At 44.2% G+C, this 14,223-nt stretch overlaps 1 protein-coding gene across 1 annotated transcript in view; it reads left to right on the forward strand.

Annotated features, from left to right (window-relative positions):
- Positions 1–14,223, forward strand: part of LOC110510837 (disintegrin and metalloproteinase domain-containing protein 12) — a 226,301-nt gene that overhangs the window by 132,650 nt on the left and 79,428 nt on the right. The window contains exons 8-11 of the mRNA XM_090217802.1: positions 101–172; positions 1,327–1,496; positions 5,186–5,270; positions 13,066–13,214. Coding sequence (XP_090073928.1) covers positions 101–172; positions 1,327–1,496; positions 5,186–5,270; positions 13,066–13,214 — 476 coding nt within the window. The remainder of the gene's footprint in view (positions 1–100; positions 173–1,326; positions 1,497–5,185; positions 5,271–13,065; positions 13,215–14,223) is intronic.

The raw sequence follows: 14,223 nt of genomic DNA on the forward strand, positions 1-14,223 counted from the left end.
TCCTCCTACTTCCTCCTCCTCCTACTACTTCCTCCTCCCCCCTCCTTCTGCCCCTCCCCCCTCATCTCCTCCTGCCCCTCACCTCCTCCCTCCTCCTCAGTTCCAGAAACAAGGGAAGGATGTGGAGAAGGTCAAACAGAGGCTGGCTGAGATCGCCAATTACGTGGACAAGGTAACGACCAAATCAATATCCATCCTGCGTCCCAAATTATACCCTGTGCACTACTTATGACCAAGACCCATAGGGGAAGAGGGAGTCATTTGACCAGGACCCATAGGGATGAGGGAGTCGTTTGACCAGGACCCATAGGGATGAGGGAGTCATTTGACCAGGACCCATAGGGATGAGGGAGTCGTTTGACCAGGACCCATAGGGATGAGGGAGTCGTTTGACCAGGACCCATAGGGATGAGGGAGTCGTTTGACCAAGACCCATAGGGATGAGGGAGTCGTTTGACCAGGACCCATAGGGATGAGGGAGTCATTTGACCAGGACCCATAGGGGATGAGGGAGCCATTTGACCAGGACCCATAGGGGATGAGGGAGTCGTTTGACCAGGACCCATAGGGATGAATGGGAGTCATTTGACCAGGACCCATAGGGATGAATGGGAGTCATTTGACCAGGACCCATAGGGACGAGGGAGTCGTTTGGGATGCAGGCCCAGTCAGATATGAGCTGAGGCCAGATGAAACATGATTCCATCAAATGGGTCTCTCTCAGCCTGTTGTGAATGAACCGACCTGAGAGTACGGGACGATTGAATTATGAACGGATGATTGATTCCAGAAGTCCACTGAGAGCTGGTGTGGAGTTGACATCAATATGGAACGTAATATGATATAGATGAGGGTTGGAATACGATCAAGCGTTTATCATCACTGTTGTAAAGTCAAAGACAGATCTTATTAAAAGCTTGTTACGGTTTGAAGGTTTTTAAATGAGGAATTTAGAAGGTTTGCTGAGGTACATTCCAGTCTTTCATAGCACTAGGACATCTCTTCCTCTCTCCTTCTTGATTTCCCTCTCTGTCTCTCTCTCTCCCTCCCCCATCCCTCACTCCCCCTCTGTCTCTCTCTCTCTCCCTCTCTCTCTCCCTCTCTCTTTCACTCCTCTCTTCTCTCTCTCTCTCTCTCTCTCTCCCTCCCTCTTCCCTCACTCCCCCTCTCCCTCACTCCCCCTCTCTTTCCCTCATCCCCTCCCTCCCTCCATCATCCATCCCTCCCCCATCCACCCCATCCCTCCCTCCCCCTCTCTTTCCCTCATCCACTCTCTCCCTCCCCCATCCACCCCCCTCTCTCCCTCCCCCTCTCCCACCCCCTCAGTTCTACCGTGCCCTGAACATCCGTGTAGCTCTGGTGGGGTTGGAGGTGTGGAGCGACCAGGACAGGTGTCCAATCAGCCAGGACCCCTTCACCACCCTGCATGAGTTCCTGGACTGGAGGAAACTCAAACTGCTGCCCAACAGGCCCCACGATAATGCACAGCTAGTCAGGTAACTACTACTATACTAATACATCTGTACTACTGCTATACTAAAACTATTATACAAATATACTACTACAATACCACTACTATTATATTCCTATACTACTACTACACTACTAATATACCAATACATCTGTACTACTACTATACTACTACTATTATACCACTACACTACTACTATACTACTACTATTATGCTACCATTATACTACTATACTACTACTATACTAATACATCTGTACTACTGCTGTACTACTACTGTACTGCTACACTGCTACTATACTACTACTATACTACTACTATACTACTACACTACTACTACACTACTACTATACCACTACTATGAGACTACTATACTACTACTATACTACTATTACACTGCCACTACACTACTACTATACTACTACCATTATACTACCATTAGACTACTATACTACTATTACACTACCATTAGACTACTATACTACTATTACACTACTACTATACTACTACACTACTACTACACTACTACTATACCACTACTATGAGACTACTATACTACTACTATACTACTATTACACTACAGCAGTAGTGTAATAGTAGTATAGTAGTAGTATAGTAGTCTCATAGTAGTGGTATAGTAGTAGTGTAGTAGTGTAGTAGTAGTGTAGTAGTATAGTAGTAGTGTAATAGTAGTATAGTAGTCTAATGGTAGTGTAATAGTAGTATAGTGGTGTTCTAGTGTTGTTCTAGTTCTGTTCTACTGGTGTTCTAGTGTTGTTCTAGTTATGTTCTACTGGTGTTCTACTGTTGTTCTAGTGTTGTTCCAGTGCTGTTCTACTGGCGTTCTAGTGGTGTTCTATTGGTGTTCAAGTTTTGTTCTACTGGTGTTCTACTGTTGTTCTAGTTCTGTTCTACTGGTGTTCTAGTGTTGTTCTAGTTCTGTTCTACTGGTGTTCTAGTGTGGTTCTACTGGTGTTCTGCTGGTGTTCTCGTGTTGTTCTAGTGTTGTTCTAATGGTGTTCTACTGGTGTTCTACAGTTGTTCTAGTGTTCTACTGGTTTTCTACTGTTGTTTTAGTTCTGTTCTACTGGTGTTCTAGTGTTGTTCTACTGGTGTTCTAGTGTTGTTCTAGTTCTGTTCTACTGGTGTTCTAGTGTTGTTTTACTGGTGTTCTGCTGGTGTTCTCGTGTTGTTCTAGTGTTGTTCTAATGGTGTTCTACTGGTGTTCTACAGTTGTTCTAGTGTTCTACTGGTGTTTTAGTGTTGTTCTACTGGTGTTCTACTGGTGTACTCGTGTTGTTCTAGTGTTGTTCTATTGGTGTTCTACTGGTGTTCTACTGTTGTTCTAGTGTTCTACTGGTGTTCTAGTGGTGTTCTAGTGTTGTTCTAGTGCTGTTCTACTGGTGTTCTAGTGGGGTTCTAGTGTTGTTCTAGTGCTGTTCTACTGGTGTTCTACTGGTGTTCTAGTGTTGTTCTAGTTCTGTTCTGCTAGTGTTCTAGTGTTGTTCTAGTTTTGCTCTACTGGTGTTCTACTGGTGTTCTAGTGTTGTTCTAGTTCTGTTCTGCTAGTGTTCTAGTGTTGTTCTAGTTTTGTTCTACTGGTGTTCTAGTGTTGTTCTACTGGTGTTCTAGTGTTGTTCTAGTGTTGATCTAGTGTTGTTCTAGTGTTGTTCTAGTGGTGTTCTGTGGTGTTCTACTGGTGTTCTACTGTTGTTCTACTGTTGTTCTACTGTTGTTCTAGTGTTGTTCCAGTGCTGTTCTACTGGTGTTCTAGTGGTGTTCTATTGGTGTTCAAGTGTTGTTCTAGTGTTGTTCTAGTGTTGTTCTACTGGTGTTCTACTGGCATTCTAGTGTTGTTCTACTGGCGTTCTAGTGTTGTTCTACTGGTGTTCTAGTGGTGTTCTAGTGTTGTTCTAGCGTTGTTCTACTGGTGTTCTAGTGCTGTTCTACTGTTGTTCTACTGTAGTTCTACCGGTGTTCTACTGGTGTTCCAGTGTTGTTCTACTGTTGTTCTAGTGTTGTTCTAGTGTTGTTCCACTGGTGTTCTAGTGGTGTTCTAGTGTTGTTCTAGTGCTGTTCCACTGGTGTTCTAGTGTTGTTCTAGTGGTTTTCTACTGTTGTCCTACTGGTATTCTAGGGTTGTTCTAGTGTTGTTCTTCTGGTGTTCTAGTGTTGTTCTACTGGTGTTCTAGTGTTGTTCTACTGTAGTTCTACTGGTGTTCTACTGTTGTTCCAGTGGTGTTCTAGTGTTGTTCTAGTGTTGTTCTGCTGGTGTTCTAGTGGTGTTCTAGTGTTGTTCTAGTGCTGTTCCACTGGTGTTCTAGTGTTGTTCTACTGGTGTTCTACTGTTGTTCTACTTCTGTTCTAGTGTTGTTCTAATGTTGTTCTATTGATGATCTATTGGTGTTCTAATGATGTTCAATTGGTGTTCTAGTGGTGTTCTAGTGCTATTCTACTGGTCTTCTAGTGTTGTTCTAGTGGTGTTCTAGTGGTGTTCTAGTGTTGTTCTAGTGTTGTTCTACTGTTGTTCTAGTGTTGTTCTAGTGTTGTTCTAGTTTTATTCTAGTGTTGTTCTACTGGTCTTCTAGTGTTGTTCTACTGTTTGTCTCCACAGCGGGGTGTTCTACTGGTGTTGTTCTACTGTTTGTCTCCACAGCAAGGTGTTCTACTGGTGTTGTTTGTCTCCACAGCAGGGTGTTCTACTGGTGTTGTTTGCCTCCAGAGCAGGGTGTTCTACTGGTGTTCTACTGGTGTTTGTCTCCACAGCAGGGTGTTCTACTGGTGTTGTTTGTCTCCACAGCAGGGTGTTCTACTGGTGTTGTTTGTCTCCACAGCAGGGTGTTCTACTGGTGTTGTTTGTCTCCACAGTGGGGTGTTCTACTGGTGTTCTACTGTTGTTGTTTGTCTCCACAGCGGGGTGTTCTACTGGTGTTGTTTGTCTCCACAGTGGGGTGTTCTACTGGTGTTCTACTGGTGTTATTTGTCTCCACAGCAGGGTGTTCTACTGGTGTTGTTTGTCTCCACAGCGGGGTGTTCTACTGGTGTTGTTTGTCTTCACAGTGGGGTGTTCTACTGGTGTTGTTGGTCTCCACAGCAGGGTGGTCTACTGGTGTTCTACTGGTGTTGGTTGTCTCCACAGTGGGGTGTTCTACTGGTGTTCTACTGTTGTTGTTTGTCTTCACAGTGGGGTGTTCTACTGGTGTTCTACTGGTGTTGTTTGTCTCCACAGCAGGGTGTTTTACTGGTGTTGTTTGTCTCCACAGCAGGGTGGTCTACTGGTGTTCTACTGGTGTTGTTTGTCTCCACAGTGGGGTGTTCTACTGGTGTTCTACTGGTGTTGTTTGTCTCCACAGCAGGGTGTTCTACTGGTGTTGTTTGTCTCCACAGCGGGGTGTTCTACTGGTGTTGTTTGTCTCCACAGCGGGGTGTTCTACTGGTGTTGTTTGTCTCCACAGCGGGGTGGTCTACTGGTGTTGTTTGTCTCCACAGCAGGGTGTTCTACTGGTGTTGTTTGTCTCCACAGCGGGGTGTTCTACTGGTGTTGTTTGTCTCCACAGCGGGGTGTTCTACTGGTGTTGTTTGTCTCCACAGTGGGGTGTTCTACTGGTGTTCTACTGGTGTTGTTTGTCTCCACAGCAGGGTGTTCTACTGGTGTTGTTTGTCTCCACAGCGGGGTGGTCTACTGGTGTTCTACTGGTGTTGTTTGTCTCCACAGTGGGGTGTTCTTCCAGGGTACCACCATCGGCATGGCACCCATCATGAGCATGTGTACAGCAGAGCAGTCTGGGGGCATCGTCATGGTGAGAGGCTCGGTTCCTTTTCTGACTGACTGACTCAGCTGTTTTACAAAGTGTGTGTATGTATATGGGTGTGTGTGTGTGTGTGTGTGTGTGTGTGTGTGTGTGTGTGTGTGTGTGTGTGTGTGTGTGCGTGTGTGTGTGTGTGCGTGTGTGTGTGTGTTTGTGTGCTTGTGTGTGTGTGTGTGTGTGTGTGTGTGTGTGTGTGCTTGTGTGTCAAGAAAGACAGTGTCTGAGGGTATTGAACCCTTTATGTGAATGACCAGATCCACTTGACTGTTCTGTGCTCTTTGACACAGATAGTTTAACCTTTCTGATCTCCCCATCCCGGATCCGGGATCGTGAATACAGACTCAAGCTCATTACCATAACGCAACGTTAACTATTCATGAAAATCGCAAATGAAATGAAATAAATATGCTAGCTCTCAAGCTTAGCCTTTTGTTAACAACACTGTCATCTCAGATTTTCAAAATATGCTTCTCAACCATTGCAAAACAAGCATTTGTGTAACAGTATTGATGGCTAACGTAGCATTTAGCATTAGCATTCAGCTGGCAACATTTACACAAAAAAACAGAAAAGCATTCAAATAAAATCATTTACCTTTGAAGAACTTCAGATGTTTTCAATGAGGAGACTCTCAGATAGCAAATGTTCAGTTTTTCCTGAAAGATTATTTGTTTAGGACAAATCGCTCCGTTTTCTGCGTCACGTTTAGCTATGAAAAAACCCCTGTATCCAGGATTGTGTAAATCTATCAGCAAGCTCATTAGCATAACACAACGTTAACTATTCATGAAAATCGCAAATGAAATGAAATAAATATGCCATCTCTCAAGCTTAGCCTTTTGTAAACAACACTGTCATCTCAGATTTTCAAAATATGCTTCTCAACCATAGGAAAACAATAATTTGTGTAAAAGTAGCTAGCTAGCGTTGGCATTTAGCGTTAGCATTTAGCGTTAGCATTAGCGTTAGCATCCAGCACGCAACATTAACAAAAACATAAAAGCCTTCAAATAAAATAATTTACCTTTGAAGAACTTCTGATGTTTTCAATGAGGATACTCTCAGTTAGATAGCAGATGCTCAGTTTTTCCAAAAATATTCTTTGTGTATTAGAAATAGCTCCGTTTTATACATCACATTTGGCTACCAAAAAAAATCCGAAAATTCAGTCCTCAAAACACGAACTTTTTTCCAAATTAACTCCATAATATTGACTGAAAACACGGCAAACGTTGTTTAGAATCAATCATCAAGGTGTTTTTCACATATCTCTTCATTGATACATCGTTCTTGGACACATGGTTTCTCCCCTATATCAAATGGAAAAGTACTAGCAGCTGGCAATTGCGCACCGAATTCCACGCAGGACACCAGGCGGACACTTGGAAAATGTAGTCTCTTATGGTCAATCTTCCAATGATATGCCTACAAATACGTCACAATGCTGCTAAGACCTTGGGCGAACGACAGAAAGTGTAGGCTCATTCCTTGCGCAATCACAGCCATATAAGGAGACAATGGAAAACAGAGCTTCAGAAATTCTGCTAATTCCTGGTTGATGCATCATCTTGGTTTCGCCTGTAGAATGAGTTCTGGGGCACTTACAGACAAAATCTTTGCAGATTCTGAAACTTCAGAGTGTTTTCTTTCCAAAACTGTCAAGAATATGCATAGTCGAGCATCTTTTCGTGACTAAATATCGCGCTTAAAATGGGAACGTTTTTTATCCAAAAATGAAATAGCGCCCCTAGAGATCTAACAGGTTAACTATGTAGGAAACCCTGCTGAAACTCCCTCCCTCCTCTCCTCTCCTCTCCTCTCCTCTCCTCTCCTCTCCTCTCCTCTCCTCTCCTCTCTCTTCTTCTCCACCTCCCTCGTTGTTGGATTCTTGGCTCCCTCCCTCCCTCCCTCTCTTCTTCTCCACCTCACTCGTTGTTGGGTTCTTGGCTCCCACTCTCCCTCCCCCTCTTCTTCTTCACCTCCCTCGTTGTTGGGTTCTTGGCTCCCTCTCTCCCTCCCCCTCTTCTTCTCTACCTCCCTCGTTGTTGGGTTCTTGGCTCCCTCTTACATCAGGATAACACACTTTAATGAGCCTGTTCAACGCAGGCCACGTCAACTCCAGTGGTTATGTCATAGACACACCGTCTTGTCCTAATAAATCAGGAGAAGTATTGATCACGCGAGTCGAGACCTTTTCGTGTTTTAACGAGGCACAACAAACGTTGCAACGTCAAATCCAATGCTATTTGTCACTGACCGTGAAACGCTGTCAAGGCCTTTAACCAACGATACAGGTTGAAGAAAAATAAGGGTGAAGAAAATATTTACTAAATAAACTAAAGTGAAATAATTAAAAAGTAACAATAAAATAACAACAATGAGGCTATATACAGGGGGTACCGGTACAGAGTCAATGTGGAGGCTATATACAGGGGGTACCGGTACAGAGTCAATGTAGAGGCTATATACAGGGTATTACGGTACAGAGTCAATGTAGAGGCTATATACAGGGGGTACCGGTACAGAGTCAATGTGGAGGCTATATACAGGAGGTACCAGTACAGAGTCAATGTAGAGGCTATATACAGGGGGTACCGGTACAGAGTCAATGTGGAGGCTATATACAGGGGGTACCGGTACAGAGTCAATGTGGAGGCTATATACAGGGGATACCGGTACAGAGTCAATGTGGAGGCTATATACAGGGGGTACCGGTACAGAGTCAATGTGGAGGCTATATACAGGGGGTACCGGTACAGAGTCAATGTGGAGGCTATATACAGGGGGTACTGGTACAGAGTCAATGTGGAGACTATATACAGGGGGTACCGGTACAGAGTCAATGTGAAGGCTATATACAGGGTATTACGGTACAGAGTCAATGTGGAGGCTATATACAGGGTATTACAGTACAGAGTCAATGTGGAGGCTATATACAGGGGGTACCGGTACAGAGTCAATGTGGAGGCTATATACAGGGTATTACGTTACAGAGTCAATGTGGAGGCTATATACAGGGTATTACGGTACAGAGTCAATGTGGAGGCTATATACAGGGTATTACGGTACAGAGTCAATGTGGAGGCTATATACAGGGTATTACGGTACAGAGTCAATGTGGAGGCTATATACAGGGTATTACGGTACAGAGTCAATGTGTAGGCTATATACAGGGTATTACGGTACAGAGTCAATGTGGAGGTTATATACAGGGTATTACGGTACAGAGTCAATGTGGAGGCTATATACAGGGTATTACGGTACAGAGTCAATGTGGAGGCTATATACAGGGTATTACGGTACAGAGTCAATGTGGAGGCTATATACAGGGAGTACCGGTACAGAGTCAATGTGGAGGCTATATACAGGGGATACCGGTACAGAGTCAATGTGGAGGCTATATACAGGGGGTACCGGTACAGAGTCAATGTGGAGGCTATATACAGGGGGGTACCGGTACAGAGTCAATGTGGAGGCTATATACAGGGGGTAGCGGTACAGAGTCAATGTGGAGGCTATATACAGGGTATTACGGTACAGAGTCAATGTGGAGGCTATATACAGGGTATTACGGTACAGAGTCAATGTGGAGGCTATATACAGGGTATTACGGTACAGAGTCAATGTGGAGGCTATATACAGGGTATTACGGTACAGAGTCAATGTGGAGGCTATATACAGGGTATTACGGTACAGAGTCAATGTGGAGGCTATATACAGGGTATTACGGTACAGAGTCAATGTGGAGGCTATATACAGGGTATTACGGTACAGAGTCAATGTGGAGGCTATATACAGGGTATTACGGTACAGCGTCAATGTGGAGGCTATATACAGGGTATTACGGTACAGAGTCAATGTGGAGGCTATATACAGGGTATTACGGTACAGAGTCAATGTGGAGGCTATATACAGGGTATTACGGTACAGCGTCAATGTGGAGGCTATATACAGGGTATTACGGTACAGAGTCAATGTGGAGGCTATATACAGGGTATTACGGTACAGCGTCAATGTGGAGGCTATATACAGGGTATTACGGTACAGAGTCAATGTGGAGGCTATATACAGGGTATTACGGTACAGAGTCAATGTGGAGGCTATATACAGGGGGTACCGGTACAGAGTCAATGTGGAGGCTAAATACAGTGGGGCAAAAAAGTATTTAGTCAGCCACCAATTGTGCAAGTTCTCCCACTTAAAAAGATGAGAGAGGCCTGTAATTTTCATCATAGGTACACTTCAACCATGAGACAAAATTAGAAAAAAAATCCAGCAAATCACATTGTAGGATTTTTAAGAATTCATTTGCAAATTATGGTGGAAAATAAGTATTTGGTCGATAACAAAAGTTCATCTCAATACTTTGTTATATACCCTTTGTTGGCAATGACAGAGGTCAAACGTTTTCTGTAAGTCTTCACAAGGTTTTCACACACTGTTGCTGGTATTTTGGCCCATTCCTCCATGCAGATCTCCTATAGAGCAGTGATGTTTTGGGGCTGTTGCTGGGCAACACGGACTTTCAACTCCCTCCAAAGATTTTCTATGGGGTTGAGATCTGGAGACTGGCTAGGCCACTCCAGGACCTTGAAATGCTTCTTACGAAGCCACTCCAGGACCTTGAAATGCTTCTTACGAAGCCACTCCTTCGTTGCCCGGGCGGTGTGTTTGGGATCATTGTCATGCTGAAAGACCCAGCCACGTTTCATCTTCAATGCCCTTGCTGATGGAAGGAGGTTTACACTCAAAGTCTCACGATACGTGGCCCCATTCATTCTTTCCTTTACACGGATCAGTCGTCCTAGTCCCTTTGCAGAAAAACAGCCCCAAAGCATGATGTTTCCACCCTCATGCTTCACAGTAGGTATGGTGTTCTTTGGATGCAACTCAGCATTCTTTGTCCTCCAAACACGACGACTTGAGTTTTTACCAAAAAGTTATATTTTGGTTTCATCTGACCATATGACATTCTCCCAATCTTCTTCTGGATCATCCAAATGCTCTTTAGCAAACTTCAGACGGGCCTGGACATGTACTGGCTTAAGCAGGGGGACACGTCTGGCACTGCAGGATTTGAGTCCCTGGCAGCATAGTGTGTTACTGATGGTAGGCTTTGTTACTTTGGTCCCAGCTCTCTGCAAGTCATTCACTAGGTCCCCCCTTGTGGTTCTGGGATTTTTGCTCACCGTTCTTGTGATCATTTTGACCCCACGGGGTGAGATCTTGCGTGGAGCCCCAGATCAAGGGAGATTATCAGTGGTCTTGTATGTCTTCCATTTCCTAACAATTGCTCCCACAGTTGATTTCTTCAAACCAAGCTGCTTACCTATTGCAGATGCATTCTTCCCAGCCTGGTGCAGGTCTACAATTTTGTTTCTGGTGTCCTTTGACAGCTCTTTGGTCTTGACCATAGTGAAGTTTGGAGTGTGACTGTTTGAGGTTGTGGACAGGTGTCTTTTATACTGATAACAAGTTCAAACAGGTGCCATTAATACAGGTAATGAGTGGAGGACAGAGGAGCCTCTTAAAGAAGAAGTTACAGGTCTGTGAGAGCCAGAAATCTTGCTTGTTTGTAGGTGACCAAATACTTATTTTCCACCATAATTTGCAAATAAATTCATTAAAAATCCTACAATGTGATTTTCCAGAATTTTTGGCTCTGAATTACAGCTGGAATCCTATTGGCTCCATATTACAGATGGAATCCTATTGGCTCTGAATTACAGCTGGAATCCTATTGGTTCTGTATTACAGCTGGAATCCTATTGGTTCTGTATTACAGCTGGAATCCTATTGGCTCCATATTACAGCTGGAATCCTATTGGCTCTGAATTACAGCTGGAATCCTATTGGCTCTGAATTACAGCTGGAATCCTATTGGCTCCATATTACAGCTGGAATCCTATTGGCTCTATATTACAGCTGGAATCCTATTTGCTCTGAATTACAGCTGGAATCCTATTGGTTCTGAATTACAGTTGGAATCCTATTGGCTCTATATTACAGCTGGAATCCTATTGGCTCTGAATTACAGCTGGAATCCTATTGGTTCTGAATTACAGCTGGAATCCTATTGGCTCTATATTACAGCTGGAATCCTATTGGCTCTATATTACAGCTGGAATCCTATTGACTCTGAATTACAGCTGGAATCCTATTGGCTCTGTATTACAGCTGGAATCCTATTGGCTCTGAATTACAGCTGGAATCCTATTGGCTCTGTATTACAGCTGGAATCCTATTGGTTCTGAATTACAGCTGGAATCCTATTGGCTCTGAATTACAGCTGGAATCCTATTGGTTCTGTATTACAGCTGGAATCCTATTGGCTCTGAATTACAGCTGGAATCCTATTGGTTCTGTATTACAGCTGGATCCTAGTGTGTTGCAGAGCTAGTGCCCTGCGACAGCAGCATGTGGCAGCGTCCAGTCTGCTGTTTCTTTCTATCCCCTGTGTTCTGTTGTGGACCACAGAGTGGAGGAGGATAAATAACCTGGAAAAGCATCTGCTACACCCAACTAGATTGTTCATTACCTCTTAAAGTAATTAAGTCTTGCTTGAAAGATTTTCTGCCCTTTTATATGTGCCAATCTCAAATTATAATACGAAAACAATTAAGGTAAAAACATACATTTGCCTCAGTAAATTTTCGCTCGACAGAATTTGATTACGCAAGCCTATTTTGAGATTAATTTGAATTAAATTGAATTATATATATTTTTACGTTACATTTAGGCCTAAAAAACACACTCTTTATCATATCCCTGTTTGTGCTGGAATGGAGATTTTGTTTGGTTGTTGATTACTTGGTTGGTTGGTGATTGTTTGGTTGGTTGGTTGGTTGATTGGTTGATTGTTTGGTGATTGTTTGGTTGGTTGGTTGGTTGATTGGTTGATTGGTTGGTGATTGTTTGGTTGCTTGGTTGGTTGGTGATTGTTTGGTTGGTTGGTTGGTTGATTGGTTGATTGGTTGATTGTTTGGTGATTGTTTGGTTGGTTGGTTGGTTGGTTGGTGATTGTTTGGTTGGTTGGTTGGTTGATTGGTTGATTGGTTGATTGTTTGGTGATTGTTTGGTTGGTTGGTTGGTTGATTGGTTGATTGCTTGGTGATTGTTTGGTTGCTTGGTTGGTTGGTGATTGGTTGGTTGGTTGGTTGGTTGATTGGTTGATTGGTTGATTGTTTGGTGATTGTTTGGTTGGTTGGTTGGTTGGTGATTGTTTGGTTGGTTGGTTGGTTGATTGGTTGATTGGTTGATTGTTTGGTGATTGTTTGGTTGGTTGGTTGGTTGATTGGTTGATTGCTTGGTGATTGTTTGGTTGCTTGGTTGGTTGGTGATTGGTTGGTTGGTTGGTTGGTTGATTGGTTGATTGGTTGATTGTTTGGTGATTGTTTGGTTGGTTGGTTGGTTGATTGGTTGATTGGCTGGCTGGCTGGCTGGCTGGCTGGCTGGCTGGTTGATTGGTTGGTTGGTTGGTTGGTTTGTTGGTTGTTGGTTGGTTGGTTTGTTGGTTGGTTGGTTGGTTGGTTGGTTGGTTGTTGGTTGGTTGATTGATTGGTTGATTGGTTGGTTCATTGGGTAGTTGGTTGTTGATTGATTGATTGGTTGGTTGTTGATTGATTGATTGGTTGATTGATTGATTGTTGGTTGGTTGATTGATTGATTGGTTGGTTGTTGATTGATTAATTGATTGTTGGTTGGTTGTTGATTGATTGATTGGTTGGTTGTTGATTGATTGGTTGGTTGTTGATTGGTTGGTTGGTTGATTGTTCTTGTTTTTCAGGATCATTCGGACAACCCCCTGGGAGCAGCGGTTACTCTGGCCCACGAACTCGGGCACAACTTTGGAATGAACCATGACACCCCAGAGCGGGGGTGTGGCTGCAGGGTGACAGTGGACCGAGGAGGCTGCATCATGACCCCCTCTACAGGGTGAGTTGGAACAGTCCAATATGACCCCCCTCCACAGGGTAAGTTGGAACAGTCCAATATGCCCCCCCCCCCCCCTACAGGGTAAGTTGGAACAGTCCAATATGCCCCCCCCTCCTCTACAGGGTAAGTTGGAACAGTCCAATATGGCCCCCCCTCATCAGAAACAGTCCATTCAGTGTCTATTTGCCTGTCACTACAGTTGTCAGAGTAGTCACAGTTGGTGACAACGATTAAATGACAATAGGACAGATTGCAGACTCCAGTAGGACAGATTGCGTCCTTTCTGTGTTCACTGTGATCTGAACACCATGGACAGATTGTACTCTTCTAACTCTGTTGAAAAACCCAGAGAGAAAAGATTCTGATACCTGGGTTACCAGGTATACCAGCAGATACAGCGCTATTTATGTACCCAAAGACCCTGCGTCACTCCTGATCCTCTTTCTACACTGTGAAGTCGACAGCTACCTCACAGATAGGGCTGTCACCAAGTCCCAACGATGCCAGCCTATCGTTACTGTGGCGGTCTGGTTGTCTGGAGTCCACAGGATTTTATTTAACTAGGCAAGTCAGTTAAGAAGAAATTCTCATTTACAATGACGGCCTACCCCCCCAACTCATATTAGGGGCGGCAGGGTAGCCTAGTGGTTAGAGCGTTGGACTAGTAACCGGAAGGTTGCAAGTTCAAACCCCCGAGCTGACAAGGTACTCTGTCGTTCTGCCCCTGAACAGGCACTAGGCCGTCATTGAAAATAAGAATTTGTTCTTAACTGACTTGCCTGGTTACACACACACATATCCCGGATGACACTGGGCCAATTGTACGCCGCCCTATGGGACTCCCAATCACGGCCAGGCTACGGCCTGGAATCGAACCAGGGAGATGCAGTGCCGTAGAGCGCCGCGCCACTCGGAAGCCCACAACTGCCTGTCCTCTACTAAAGACACAATCCCCTCCTCCGCTATCACATTTCAGCTGGTCCACTTACAGGATCTCTGGCCAGATCTC

Source organism: Oncorhynchus mykiss, chromosome 23 (assembly GCF_057628025.1).
Source record: "Oncorhynchus mykiss isolate SJ-2025 chromosome 23, ASM5762802v1, whole genome shotgun sequence".
In the NCBI taxonomy this organism is placed as follows: domain Eukaryota; kingdom Metazoa; phylum Chordata; class Actinopteri; order Salmoniformes; family Salmonidae; genus Oncorhynchus; species Oncorhynchus mykiss.